This window comes from Merops nubicus, unplaced genomic scaffold (assembly GCF_000691845.1).
Source record: "Merops nubicus isolate BGI_N331 unplaced genomic scaffold, ASM69184v1 scaffold14884, whole genome shotgun sequence".
NCBI classification, from domain to species: Eukaryota; Metazoa; Chordata; class Aves; order Coraciiformes; family Meropidae; genus Merops; species Merops nubicus.
In genome coordinates this window covers 65,607-80,954 of record NW_008602387.1, presented here as the reverse complement: position 1 = coordinate 80,954, position 15,348 = coordinate 65,607, and the positions used below count along the sequence as shown (strand labels likewise).

General features: G+C 39.2%; 1 protein-coding gene across 1 annotated transcript in view; it reads left to right on the top strand.

The window, feature by feature from the left end:
• The first annotated feature begins 1,999 nt into the window (after positions 1-1,999).
• Positions 2,000-15,348, top strand: part of COL3A1 (collagen, type III, alpha 1) — a 51,646-nt gene continuing 38,297 nt past the window's right edge. Inside the window, exons 1-2 of the mRNA XM_008938348.1 lie at positions 2,000-2,078; positions 6,518-6,520. Of these exons, the coding sequence (XP_008936596.1) occupies positions 2,000-2,078; positions 6,518-6,520 (82 nt within the window). The remainder of the gene's footprint in view (positions 2,079-6,517; positions 6,521-15,348) is intronic.

Genomic DNA, 15,348 nt, shown 5'->3' with positions numbered 1-15,348 from the left:
GATGAACATGTAGACATTAATATGGAAAACAAAGTGGCAATAAAACTCATCTGCATGCAATTTTAATAGACAGTTAATTTAGTTTATATTATTCTATCGCAGAGAATGGTTTGGATCCAGTATTTCATCTGTGTATATTTCTAGTGAAGAAAGCAAAACAAATAAATCCAAGTATTTTTAGATAATGTGGTTCTAATTTATGTCCTGAGCATAACTCCAAAAGACAAGAAAACCTTATAGGCCCATACATAAAAATTTGACATATTTTGTCTTAAGTTCTAGGAAAGCTCAACAGGAGGTGGTTATCTCTGTTGATTGTAACTACTTGAAGTTTATAAACCAAACAACCTAAGCTGTTAGGTAGTATTATACTGGATGTGAAACCCCTAAACTATGTGAAGTAATTCCACAATCCAAATAAAGCGTGGAAAACTGGGAGGTATTTAATTCATGGCAAGAATGGTGTCTAATTCCTTTGAAATATACCAAGCCATTAATACCTTGTGTATAAGACACAGAAAAGACCCTCAGTGTATGTTGAAAGTAGCATCAAATTGCTAAGGATCTCTTCATACTTGCTTCAACTTCTTCCACCTAAGATCACCCCAGCAGAAGAGGACTTTCCAGCTAAAGTGTATTTCAAATAAACAGGTTTTGAAATTGAGACCCAATGCCTATCAGATTAAAAGGTAACCTCAAGCTGTTCTTCTTTTGCTGTGCATACAGAGATACGTGTCCCTTTTTGGGGATGCCAGTTCATGATATTAATGAATTATTGATGGAACAGAAGGTTCCCTGGGTCACTGGAATCTCAGCAACACTTAAGAGCAAATGAGTGAGCAATCCTGCAGTTAATGACCTGGATCAAATTAATCGATTGAGAGTAGCAATTAGTTTGATCATTGTTTTAGCAGAGATGCACATGGTGACAGTTTTCTGCATTCACATTGGAGACTCCCAAACTTGTACTTAAAGCTACATTCCCAGCAAAACTACATTCATAACAAAACCTGCCATTAAGCCATCTAATTTGGAAAATAAGTTTGTGTTCTCTTCTCAGAAAAATTTTGAATGGAATAAAGAATTAGGTTTAAAAGGGATTAGCAGTCTCATGATTTTTTTTTTTTTTCCCTTTTGGTCTGCTATACCTTCTTGTTTGAGGAGCAAACAGTAAAGAAAAAGGTGGTACTTATTCTGTATTCCTTTCAAACGTTGTAATGACAACATAAAACTGAATTATTTGAAAAGTTTTAGTTTGGGAGATTGGTGCTTCTGATTTGGGAACTTTTTTCTTCTTTTTTTTTTTTTTTTTTTTAATGTTTGCTTTCTCCCCAGGTCACACAAAATCATGGTGTAAAGCAGAGATGGTGAGAAAAGCACTGGAACAGAAGTGTTACAATTTTCAGACTTCTTTCATTAACTCCCATTGCTCATCAGCAGAAATACCCAGGTTTGTTCCTCCACTTCTGGGGTTGTTTCAGTTTGTGCAGCCACATCAGGTACTTACCTTTCATCTTCGTTAGGGAGCACTAAGAATTAAAATCCTCTTTGGGCTGTATCCATTGACTCTTAATTAACATGAAAAAATGCTTTGCCACAGGACTTCTTTTTTCACGTGCACAGATCTCACATACAGGGCACACTGACAGTTCATATATAGTCTCTGTGTGGATTTTGTACGCACACAAAAGTTCCAGATGTGCTGTGTATCTTGTTTAGTTGACTTTATTCTTCTGTAAAGCCAAGAGAAATATTAATCATTCATTTACTGTTAGGGGATGGGTCTTCTTCTCATGTTTCAGTAAAGGGGGTGGAAAAGTAAAGTAAGCCAATTTTTTTCCTATTTAAGGCCAAAGCTGGGGAATGCTTGTGGCTGAGTTCTGTACATGGCCCGGTGCTGGAAGGGCAGGGAACAACCGATGTTGCTATTTTGAATAGATTTTTCTTTCCCCCCCCAATTTTATTTTTGCACAGAGAGTCTCATGTCTAATATTTAGACATGATGAGCTTTGTGCAAAAAGTAACTTTGCTCATTCTTGCAGTGTTTCAACCCTCAGTTATTTTGGCACAACAAGACGGTGAGTAATTCAAGCTTCTTATGATTTAATGTTTTTATTTTATTTTTATTTTCACAATTTATTTTGCTTTTAATAGCTTGTAAGAAATGTGCTTTCACAAATCTCACCAGAACACTTTTCCTTCACTAATTCGGCAGGCAGATGTTTAATGCAGAAGCTGAAAGCTGCAGGATTTTGCATTACCAGCCCAAAGATTTCGGTTTACTTTCTTCTGTGGTTAAAAGGACTGTGCTGCTTTCTGCCTTAGCTGCATTTGTTCTTGTTCTTACTTGTTTTCCTATTACAGACACTGGAGAGTTTTTAAACTATTTCTTTTAACTCTTGGAATAACATTTTAACTGTTAGCTCTGTGCCTCCTGGAAGTTATTTATCACAAGAGATAAGTCTTTGCTTCCAGCTTTTTTATTTGGAGTTTTCCTTTGTACTTGTGTGTTTTCCACTGGCAGCGTGGGGGTTTGTTTAAAACTATTTGCTTGACAAGAACACAACTAAAACTCAAACCAGTTTCAATGAAACAGTTTTTAAAAGCAGTATATGAAAATACTTCAGCTTATGGGATTTTTACTTTGATACAAAGCAGGAGGGTAAATTAATTCCCACAGCTGAAATAGTTTGAATTGTGCATCTGCAGGCTGTTTCAGTCCCTCAGGAGGCTCTTTAGCAGCTGATGGTATGTGTGAGTCCGTGAGCGTATGTGTGTGCATGTTTACAGGGAGAGAACACCAAAAACCAAATGAACATGGAATTTAGGGGAGGGGGGGAATCCTTTGTATACTATAATTCAATTTAGAGTGAAGATAAGTGTGGTATGAGTATTTAAGTTACACAGAACACATTCCACAAGAACAGCTGACCTTTTTTGGATGTGTTCTGTTCCTGCTTGCCAGAGGTTGTAAACTAGACCTTCCTTAAGATAAAACAATTTTCTTTCTTGTAAATGTAGAAGATCTGTAATGTATTTATTCCTGCATTGAGACAGCAAATAACTTTACAAATAATTTGATAAGCAGCAGCCAAACAAACTGTAGTACAGTAAAGGAAAGCCAAATGCCTTGGAAGAATGTAAGACCACGCCCAAACCTACTCTGTATGATAAAAATCATGAAAACAATTACTTTAGCTGTTTCATGGCAAATTTATCTGCCTCAGGATACCTGGAAAGGCACCACTGCCAAGGGGGTGGCCCCAAGTCCACCAGCAGGCTGTTGGCAGTGGAGCACTTGGAGCTCAGGGGGCTCTGTGCAAGAGCAAATCAGGTAACAGCACCTGCATGCCCAAATACCAGCCTCCCTTCTCAAGCCACAGGCACAGGCTAAGCCTTCCAAATACCTTTAAAAAACCCAATGCATATATAGATAGTCTGCAGAGAGTAAAGATAACATACTGCAAACTGATGTTTTCTGTTTCTGCATTCCCAGCATACAAACTGTCTCTTCAGTAATCCTCAGTAAAGAAAATATCATAATATTTGAGCAAAAGTATACTGTGAGTTTTCTCTGCTTACAGCAGCAAATAATATACAGATTGCATAATTTCATATGCATTATATATATATATATATTTTACATCTATATCTCTTCAGAGGGATAAGGACCAAGGGAGCATCCAATATAAAAAGAAAACATCAGCTTTATTTCTCCCAATAAACAAATCCCCCCTCAGTGCTAGGTCTCTTTTCCTCAATCTGGTCGTATCTCTGGACATTTTTGAGATGTGACTCATATTTGACTTAAGAAATAGTAAATTTTGAGTAGAAGAACAATATACAAATGAAGTGTGAGGGAGTATTTGCATTTCTCTGCCACATTCCTGTTTCATGGTGTACTAACATTTCCTTACCGGGCTAACTTCCATACTACTTACAGGGATGAGATTGCACAGACTGATAAAACACTAGGTATCCCTTAAAATATCCAGTTCTGTCCTCTCTTTGGAATGTTCCTTTCCACACATTTGAATATGCTTTTCTCACAGAAAAAAACAAAATAATTTAAGGAGTTGATTATTAACATCACTAACTCACGTGCAGGGCAGCTATAGACTGGGAACCCAAATTTTCCACAATTCAAAAGAGAATTTCCAGACATACTAAAATGCTCTCTCTTGTCAAGAAAAATGTTTATATGGTTAGTATCAAATGTAAGTCAATATAAAATTTTCCTTCGGAAAGGCTGCCAGGAGGCAAGACTTGGCAAGATATTAAGGAAACTGCTCAGTATACACTAAGTTTTGGATAGTCAGATGTACCTCTAGGCTATGTGCTTCTTTGTCTTGCTGTAATAGCTAGGAATGAAGGCTGGAGTACAGGCTCAGGCTGAACCTCCTCAAAAGCTTGAGATTTGGATCTTGTGGAACAAGGCATTTTCTGAGTCTTCTGTGAACAAAAACTGTATGTCCTCTTAAGCCACTAGGACACTTTTAGCCTGCAAATGAAATCATCTTGACACAGTTCAGGTTTTCTGATGTGTGTCAAGATAAAATGCCTCCTTGTGGCTGACATGACATAAAGGTGGTGTTTCAGACATGACAGATGACTCAGATTCCAGCCAGATTCATATTCAATTCCACAATTTGAAGGCACTTTTACATCCTACGTATCAAACTACCAAAAAAATGTAAGAACATAAAATACTACTTTAGGAAAGAAATCCATCCTCTACCCAGCCAGCATAACTTGTGCTACCCTTACAGCCTGTATTCATCCCATTTATCTTGAGTTTGTAAAGTCAATGAAGACAGCTACTTCCAGAAAATAGCATAAATCTTAGTTAGACAGACTGAAGTTTATTTTGTAGTTTCCACCGACTACAAAGGAAGCATGTGCACAGCCCTGCTCACATCAGTGCCAAAAGAGAAGTCAGATGGATTTGGGCCTGTCTCAGCTGCATCTGAGGTGGTTAAAGGACATCTCAGTCACCTGGACTGTGACACACATACATACATCCCATAGTCCTTGAGGAACTTCCCTGAGATCATCAGCAAAACTCTAGTGCTGCAAAAGCTGTGTGAGAGCAGAGCCAGAAAAAAAAAAAACACTCTTTTGCTCTAATGCAATCTTTTGTCTTCCTTGTAGTGTGTTATCTTACATGTTCAGCCAGAAAGCTTATTTCTGAGGTAATGACTGAATCCTAAAAGATCTCTGAGAAGACACACTGGTCTTTCATACTGCTTCTAGTTGCAATGACAGTTTTAAAGTGAAATATAACAGCTAGATGTTGGTTTCAGGAGGCAGCATGCAAAGAGCTTTTTTTATGCTGAGCACCCACTTCTGATCCCCCAGAAAAAAAGGATGGTATTTCAGGAAAACTAGTGAACAGCTTGCTTTAGTCATTTTGCTTTCTTCTTTTAGTGATTGGAAAGGATTAGATAGGTAATGAAGTCAATGGGTCAGAACTGTCTTTCCTCAAATGTTTTGACAACACAGAAAATTCCCCCTCCAGGGTTTTCAAGATAAAGCCAAATGATGCATGTCTGTATGGCAACAGATAGTTGCACCATCAACCTGGACTATGTGAAGGTATGAAAGACCAGGGGTCAAGTGCTTTTCTTCCATTTTTCCTAACTGTTTTTTACCAAGCACACGACAGGCAAGTTTAGGCTTAGGAAAATTGAAACATTCCTTTCTGGTCTGGAAAAATCATGCTAAATGAAAGCCTGGGGAATCCACCCCCTCTAAACATTATACATATGTTCTTGGAAATGTGACAATTTTCATAAACATATTTTAGATCACACATCCCTGGAAGACTTTAGCCTTAGAAAAATGAGACCATTATATATCCCTTTCATTATTTTCCAGATTTGTTTCTGATTTGAGACCAAATCCATGTGGAGGGATTTTTTTTAGAAGAGGAGGTGGAGCTGGAAACATCCACTGCTTTATTAAAGGGGGAAGAGGCAGAGGTAGAAGGGTGTTGTCTCTGGCACAGATATTACTGTTGATGCCTCAGTCAGAGTCATTACATTTGCTCCTCTTAGTGCTGCAGATTACAATGAGATTTCCTCTATTTCCTCTTCCAGCTGCTGCCAGAGTTTTGAGATTTGAAATGGGCTGCCAGGTGTCACTTGCAAAGTCTTAGCTGATGCCATTATTGCATGACAGCTGGGTGTTAGTTTTGGTTAATGCCATTCAAGTGAAAGGAAGGAGTGAATTACTCTCACTTTTGTGTTTCACAGACTGGCCAACAGACCAGACTGACATGGATCTGTTAGTCATCGTCCCAGTTATGTGCTAATGTTGTTCAATTTTGTTTTAATCAGAAATGTGCAGAAAATGGGACATACCTGACTTCTGTATTGGGAAAGTAGGCTTGTAGGTCAGTAGTGGAAATGATGCAGGCTGTCATTTAGCATTTTGGATTGAAAGCAGCCTCTTCAGAGTTGAAAGGTTCAGCCTACCAGTAGGGGAAACAATAACAAAGCATGCTTTCCCAGGCTAGCTAGTGGGCACCATGAAAACCACGTTGCTCGTGATGTTTTTGTGCTAGTATTCTGGAGAAGAGCACAAGCCACAGCTGCTGTAACAGTTGCAAGTTTTAATTTGTTGGTTTGAAGTAATAATTAGTCAAAACCCACACAAATGGAAATTAGTGCGGTGGTCACGACCATTAAATCTCCAGATTATGCTGTCCTTTAGTCACGCTTGTTTAAGAAACAAGGCAAAAGATCTCAGCTAAGAAAGGGAAAACTGCTGGCAATGACAAAGATCTGTTGTTAACTGAATGTGGGTTTTTTGGTCTTGAAGTAACTAAGATTAGATTTGGACATCGCTACAGAAATTTGATGTGACAGAGAAAAATTCAACTTTTCATTTGCAACACCCAGGAAAAAAAAAAAACTCAGATTTGAAAAGGGTATAATAAAATCTTTTCTGATTCAACATGACAACTGTGAGTTCATTCTCTTTGTGGTAGCTTGGTAAATTGTAGATCACACAACCTTGTTTTGGTTTAGAGTTCAGTACCTACCACCTGCACATCTACAGTTTTGGGATGTTTTGATTTTGTTTTTTGGCAGATGATAAATAACCTTCAACCAAAAATGGAACAAAAATTTTAGTGTCATCATTTTATCTGCTGCAATACTTTATCAGCCTACCCACCTTCAGCACATTCACAATAACACATCTTGTAAAGAAAGAGAAATGGGCACAGATGTCATTCCCTCTCCAGGAGTGATGCAAGGGTTATTTTGCTTCTGTACCTTCAGGACAGGCTGTTGAGAGGACTGTGGATGGGTGCAGAAGAATGCTTCAGCCCCTGGCCCTTGGTATGCTGCCCATCTCCAGCCCAGGGGATCCAGTAGATTCAGTGGATTCCTCCTGGAGAGAAAGCTGTTTGGGGCTGTGCTGCTCATGGTGTAACCTCTGTTACAGACATGCTGTATGCAGGCTCACTACATTTGACTTCTCATGATCTTGCTACTACTACACAGGGGAGCCAGTGCTCTGGCTTAGTTACTGCTGCAGGACAGCTATGGATTTTCTTTCTTCCATTGAATCTTTTGATGCATATGGTTTGTGAAGCTTTACTTTCTGTGCTCTCTACGGCTTCCCTGACAAGAGTTCCTTTGTTGCTGGAAATATCTATAAGGAATTCCCACAGAAATTCCTGATCCTTCTCCATTCAGCACAATCAGACACCTCATGTTTCAGGGAAGTAAGATTCCCATATTTATGTGTAGGATCCATGCCACTAATATTTCTCACATTGATTTTAGACTGTATAACAATTTCAAAGATTAACTGTTATGTTGCTCCTGGCTGTGACTAATGAATTGGTAATCTCCACAGGCAGTAAAAAATTGTATATTGCAGGAGTGAGAAAGTCTCTTCTGTAACTGTAACAGAGATAGAGAGGTTTGCTTATCCTATCTTAAACACTGGAAGGGTGCAATAAGGAGTGAGTTCTATCATCAAGAGCAATACAACTTTCATGCAGAAACATACTAAATTATATTTTTCCTTTATATTTTCAAGTAGTCATTATTTTTTCTCACCTTGTATTTCTTAGGAAAGGTTGTCTCCATTTTGCTTTGAGAAAACCTAACCTACTTCAAACCACCTCTTTTACTTATTTATTTTTACGTCAGAGCAAATCTTCTTGTCTCTGAGTTTGTAAAGTGGAAGCCTCTGCCTCGGCCTGTTTCATGTCAAAATGACAATGGAAAACATGATATAACCCATTCCAACAACAACCGTTTGTTGGCTTTAGTTTGGATAAACTTCAGTTCTGGGACTTCTGGCTTTGTTTAGTGAAAGTACAGCAGAAGAGATTCCTTTCAGATTAGCTAAAAGACTACTTCCATTTTCCCTCATTTACGTCAAACCCTTCATTTAAACATGAACTATCAGAATGTGGATGAAAACTGTACCTCCTTTAACAGTGTCTGCACATTTTTGTCTTGCTTTGATTCACACAAGTACTCTGTGAAGAGGTGTCTGCCAGAGAGGAGAAAGCATGCACAGGACATTGAGCAGGAAGAATGTGATGACAGAGAAAAGATACACATTTTAAGGCTGAACGTGTTTTGTTATTTTCAAAGCTTAGGCCTACTCTTACAGCTAAAGGGACACCCAAATGACTCTCAAGAAATAGAGGATGTGACTTGTAGATTTAAGGCTTTAGCTGAGTTTATACCAGAATGGCCTTTAGCTAACGCAAAGCTTTCCACAGCTACAGAAGACCCACCCCTTTCTGCTGATGTGTTTGTCTTTCAGTCACTGTGCATGCCACCCTGGAGGGTGGCGCAGGCACCTCTGCTCTCCTGACAGCCAGCAAAAGAGTTCCTTCCATGTACAAAACTTCCGTGGGCTGCTCTGGTGGCTTCAGGAGCTGCTTTATGCCCAGCCCAGCAATGCAAAGGACAGCAGAACTGCAGGAGCGTCCCGGGTACTTTTGCAGCAGTAGGATGCAGCAGAAAGGATGATTTATGTCTGGAAAGTGCTTCCTGCAGCACTTCAATGCTGTAGCGGTTCTTGGAAAACTTCTGGACATAATTAGTTCCCACTGAAATTCTCCACAGTTCATGCCCAGTTACCAGCCAGTGCTTTAGCAGGCTGTCTGCTGCAAATGTCTACTTTCCTCTATTCTTTCTTTTTGTGCTGCTGCTTCTCTTCTTCCTTCTTTTCATTTTGTTTTAGGAAAAGTGGAAAGAGCAAAACTGCAGCTCCATTTTCAGATACAGGAGAAAGAATTGCTCACCCGAACACAGCTAGTGGAAAATACGGGAAACATGGCTCATTGTTCCTCTGGTGTTCAGTGTAATAGCCACGCTGAGCATCAAAGCAGAATGAGCTACAGCCCCCACACTCTCCTTCAGCTATACACAGTGAAAATAGAATTCATGTTATCTTGGAAAACACTTCTGTGTTCATGAGAGGTTCCTTTAATTTTATTTTTTTTCTGTTTGGCTTTAAATCTGCTGTATGGTGTTTGCTTGTTTCCCTGCAGAGCAGTAGTCATTCTGTGCCAGCTGTTTAAGAGAAGAATGTCCTAGTGAAAGCAAACAATAGGCTGTGCAATGGGAACTGCAAATCTTTGAAAAGGATAATTGAAATCTGTTCAGACATTTTGAAGATTCTTTGCACAACATTGTAAGCCTGTTGGTGGCTTAGTCATTGGCAGGGTGGTCCTCTTTGTAGATCCCTCTTTTTTTGTATGAACAGAAAAGCATAAATATGGAGGGGGGATGGGAGGGAAGAAAAATGAAAGAAGATAGGCATTCAAGTCCAACTGATTCTTTTCCTGTTAGAGCAGCTGAAGAGAGAAAGAGCATTGTAAACGTTTTTCAGTGCAGAATCAAAAAAAAATAATTAGTATGGAGCCCTTTCATTTCTCAGGTGTTCCCTGGCTCAGGCGCTTCCACTCCAACCTTTTAAGGACTCTGACAGATAAAAACGCTGGTGGATCTGGCTGAGTCTGCTGAAGATGTTCTAGCCCTCCTCTGCTATGCAGAGCTGTTTATTCTCACCCTGTGCCAGCAGAGCAGAGAGAGCTAAATGTGTGCCAGGCTTCAGGCAGCCACTTCAGTAGCGATGTGTCTGACCTCTGATATTAACAAAAAGTCAATGCTGTGCTTGCAGGCTCTTTGCTGCACCAAAAGTGGGGATTTTCACCTGACAAGGGAGTTAGTCAGGAAGATCCTTAGGTCTTCATGCATGCAAAATGGGCCTAGAACTAGATACTTAAAGTGGCCCCCAAATTAAGGAAGTTGTCTTTGGTACCCTGAGAAAACCCTTCACAATACTCACTTTAGTAGCCCTAAGAAGTTGACAATAAGAACGTTGTATCCAGTACACAAATAACCATTTAATATCCTCTATGAGGCAGATTAAGAAGAAATTCAAATGCTGCCATCTGTATCCAGCAAACTGTCCAAAATGGATATGGGGTGAATTAGTACAAACTGAAATAAGGAGTGAATGAATACAAACTGTTTGGCAGATGAAACTAGGTTAATGAAGTTCTGTGCATTCAAAATCCCTCCCTGACCTTCTGAATTACAAGTACCTTGGATTTATTGGCAGCCATAGATATGATTCTTCTCTTTAGACAATATGCCAGAGTTCTTTAATCCATTGCTGGAATATGAAATACAAGAACAATGCTCTTCATTTACTTCCAACTTCTGAAATTACAGGGAAGTAAAAAAAATAAAAAATTGTACAGGGAGTTATGTTAGCGTAGAATTTACCCCCCTGCTGCTTTACTCATCTCTGATGTATATTCTCTGTGGCCAGAGAGTTATATTGGGGCTGACTTTGTCCAACAAATCTGAAAATATAAATGATATTACCATACGTACTATACTGCACTGTAACATTTCCCATCTGTTTCAGTCTCAGGACTTAAGCATTGAATCAAACTGATTCCTTCCAAGGCAAACCACAGAAAGAGCATTGCATAAAATTGTTAGCCCTCTCACTGAGCTAAGGAGAAAGAAAAGATAATTTCCCACTTGAAACTTTGATTACCTGATAATATTATTTTAATTACAAAGTCAGACAATGAAAAACAAAAGTCATACCTTTTTTTTTGCCTTTGGCTTTTTATCTTGCAAGAAGCTCAAAGTATCCTGAATCAAGTTATAGTTCAGTGTTCTACACAAGGTTCTCTGTAGGGCAAGCTGTAACAATTATATCAGTTTCCAGTGGTTCCCTTTCACTTAGCAGCTCAGAAGGCGAATCTCACATCCATGGTGCTTTGGCTCTGTCACACTGGTTGTACAGTCTGGGAAACCCGCTTGTGTACAATGATTTTTCCAGTTTTTCTTTATTCTTGCCAGGACAGAACTACTGCAAGACATATTGCACCCTCCAATGTCATAAGCTATTCCTGGTCCTAGCTCAAATTAGAAATGTAAAAGTATGTGTTTTGGATATACCTTGGGAGTGTGGGGTGGTTGGGTGTTTTTTTTTTGTTTTTTGTTTTTTTCATAAAGTCCTGACTAAATGTGCTGGATTTTGGTAATTTTTTCCACATACTTGATCCTAATAGTTTTGAGCATGAAGCTATTGCTTTTCTTCAGAAATATGTTAGGCCAGCTTCTTAGGGAATAAAATTGGAAGTGTTCATGTGTTTAAGTCTTCAAATTTAAGATTACCTTGACACTTGGACTCTGACTGCAGAAGTCTTCATCGACTGCCCAAGGAGTGGGCAGGATATGCTTAAAGAAACTAATAAATCCATAAAATCATCAGTAATCACGTCAGACCTTGAATTTATGTGAGTTTCTGCTTGGTTTAAGACACAAGACTTTGTGCCATTTGGCGTCATTCATTTGAAAGACAAAAAGCACATTAAAATCAGATTACTGCAGGGAAGTGAGGATTTATGCCAGCACTACAACTAAATAGCCACAAATAAACTGATTGCAGCCTGCTGCTTATTTTTAGAGTGACACCAAATGGCACAAAAGGTGATATGCCAAAAAATATTGTCATGTGAAAACACAGGGGATGGAAAAATCTCATAGCTGTGTTACCAGAAATTGGAAGAGTGACTGAAAAATTATGCAATGGTCCCTCTAAAAGCAATTGAAAACACTGAATTAAGGTGAAATGCTTACTCTGTCCCCTGATCTAATGCAAATGGTTACTCTTAGTAAAAGATCTGACCTGTGAGGCACTGAAGACCTCCAGTTCCCATGAGAATAATTAGAAACTGACCTTCTTTCAGTCTAATCCAAAGCTCAGTAAAATCAAGGGAAGTTCTGATCAGGCAGTGTTCACCCTTAATCAGGAATGTATGATACACAATCTGCAAGTGATAGCAAAAGAGAGCTGTTGCTGCTAAAAACACAGAAGCATAAATGTGATCATCTGATTTAGAGTCAACCTGTTGAGAGCAGGCTTTGGAGAGAAAATCCCAGAACAACATCTCAAAGCAGATGTAATGCTTCTTTTGAAAAATAAATAAATAAATTGGGCCATGATGTTGTCAAGGAACAGCTAACAACAAAAGGAGTATAACTATCACTTGCATCTCTGAGATGCTTTTTTCAGAATTACTTTTATAAACTCAGAAACAGCTATAACCATTCTCTGGGCAACCCCAATTAAGAAGCAAGATGATAGATATACAGGAGTCTGCTCTATCCTGTTCCTTGTATGAGTCAGTTTGAAATGATAGTTCTGCCAAAAACAACCCCCACCAACTAAACAGACAAAAATCCGTCCTTGTACTTTGTTTTCCTATTAGCAGTATTGAAACAAGAAAACTCTTCTGCCATTGTTTTTCATGTCAGACACCAGCTGAAGCCAGAGGGGCTGTTGTGTAACAATATTGCTGATGGGACATCACTGGTCCCTATTTCAAAGCAACACTTATGTGGAAGGATGACCTTTAGAAGTTGCATGAGGAACATCATTCAAGGATGTCAACATGCATGCCTGAATAGAGCAATTTGTGAAACATAAATGTTGAGACAGAACAACATGACAGATCCAGCCACTTTAGACCTCTTTACCTTTGAGAATGGCAGTAGCCCTCTGAAGATAAAGGAGAAAAAATAGAGTTCTTAACATGAATCTCACTTTGCAAGATTAGCAGAAAGCCAATAATCTGCAAGGAATAGAGGGGCATTCTGTGTTTCACTTGGTAGCGAATTTGCCATATGGATTTTTTATAATCCTTCTACTTCATAAAATTTTTAAAAGCTGCAGAAAGGCTGCAGCATTTGGAGCTTATAAAGATGAGTTAAGGGAACAAGCAATGATTTGTTTAAAATGCAAATACTTCTACCAGTGCAGACCTAGAGTTTTCTTTCCATTCTGTAATCTGAAAGAGAGATTGGGTGGGTCTCGGAGCAAAGACAGTTTGGCTGCATGACATAACGACTGTGTGCCTGAGAACCCAGCCTCTCCTATATATTGCCAGTGAAACAGTGCGTGTCTCCTTTCTGCAATACCTCTGACAGACAAGTACAGTATTATGATTAACCAGCATTCTTTTAGACTCCTTTTTCTTTCTTGCTCTGCATCTGAGTAAAGAGGAAAACATCTGGCACTGGCGCAGTGGCAGAACTGTTCAAACACCAGCTTTTTTGGCAGACGAGCATCCCTAGAAGTAAGAAAGCTTTGGTTTCAGTCTGAAAGCACAGGATGTAGCCATCCTTTTTGGTGTGAAACTTGGGAAATCTGTGAACCATTCATTCATAGTCTTTTACTATTGCACCCAGTAACAGTTCTTCTTCCTACAGGACATAGAGCAGGAAAGGATTTTTAAGATGGATCCACTCTGATTCTTCACAGCCTGCATTTAAGAGTTTTATCAATTGAGGTTTCATTCCTGATAAGTCATATGATGGACAAGCCTTACAAAACATTACATCAGTACCATTAAATCTGAAAACGTCCTAATAGTTAGATAAACCCAAATTAGCCCTTATGCCCTCATGCACCGTGTGAAATGGATTCAGTTAATTAGCTGGTTGTTTTAAGACAATTCCAGCTGGGAGACTCTCTACAGAATTTGCAGTTGAAAAAATATCTTGCTAAACCATTTCCACCCCTTTTCCTGATTCCTGTGAAACTATTTCAGAGTTTTTGAATACTCAGTGCCTACCTGACAGGAGAGCATGCAGGCAAACCAGGCCACTCTGGCTCAGCAAGCCCATTAGTTCATTACGAGAGCCAGTTTGTTTCCATTACTGACCCCGGGATGGAATGAGTATGTTTGATTTTCTTATAAACATCATCGTAATACCAGACAGGGAGCCCAAACCATTTGCTTTGAGGTAGACACTGCAGCATTCTTTTCTGCTCAGTAAATGGAAAGCAGCAAAGCTGCAGACACTGGGATGGATTCCTCCAGCTACTACATCTGTAGGGGAGAGTTATAGCAGTTCCATTGAAAATGAACAACTTCATCCTTTGGTTAAACAACGTATAAATATGGTGCTGAAATACACAATAGATAGAACTATTTACTCTAGAAGAAATGTAAAAACACTTTTTGAAGTAGCCATCCTGTAAAACAAATTACTAGAACTAGACCAGAGTAAGGAAGCACAGGCTTTGTACAGTTGCAAGTCTATGAAAAAACAACAGAAAAATCATTCTTAGCTTCAGCAGACTTTGGGTCCAGTCAAAGTTAGAGGCAAGGCCTCCTTCATCTCAGAGCCTGCATCAGATATACTTTAAATAACAGCAAACACTGTTTGCTTGACTCATTGTGTTTGCGATCAGATTCTCACAGATCAAAGCTCCTCGGTTTTGCTTCCCAAGCCACCAGTGAGCAGCTGCTGGACACTCATGAGTCCCCTTTGTGTGGACTATTGCCCTTTCTGAGGCAGAACCAGACAAGTTCAAGATGTTCTTTAATTTCTAACCACTGAGTCACAGCTCTGCAAATGGGATATGTGAGTCTGCTAATAATGCAATAGCTGGACATTTGCTTTGTCCAAAGTGGAAAAGCCTGTGGTTTTTGAGGAGATTTTTTCCTTTTACTCTATAAGCATGGTTTATTCATGATCACAGTGCTCGCACACATGCAAAGCCAAAAGCAACTACGAAACAGGTCAAATTCTCAGGTCATAGCACTCAGTAACAGATTCCTAGTCACCTCACTGGAATTGGGATTATGTCCCATATGATGTCTGTCATCCTTCAGGCCCACAATGACCATTCTTGTTTTCTCCTGTATGTATCTGTGCTCTTTTATGTACCACACTTATAGGTCCTTTGAGGCTAAATGGTGATTTTCCTTTCAGCTTTCCCTATTGGTCTGCTTACATACAGCTGCTAGTCTGCTTAGAAAACAAGAAATAA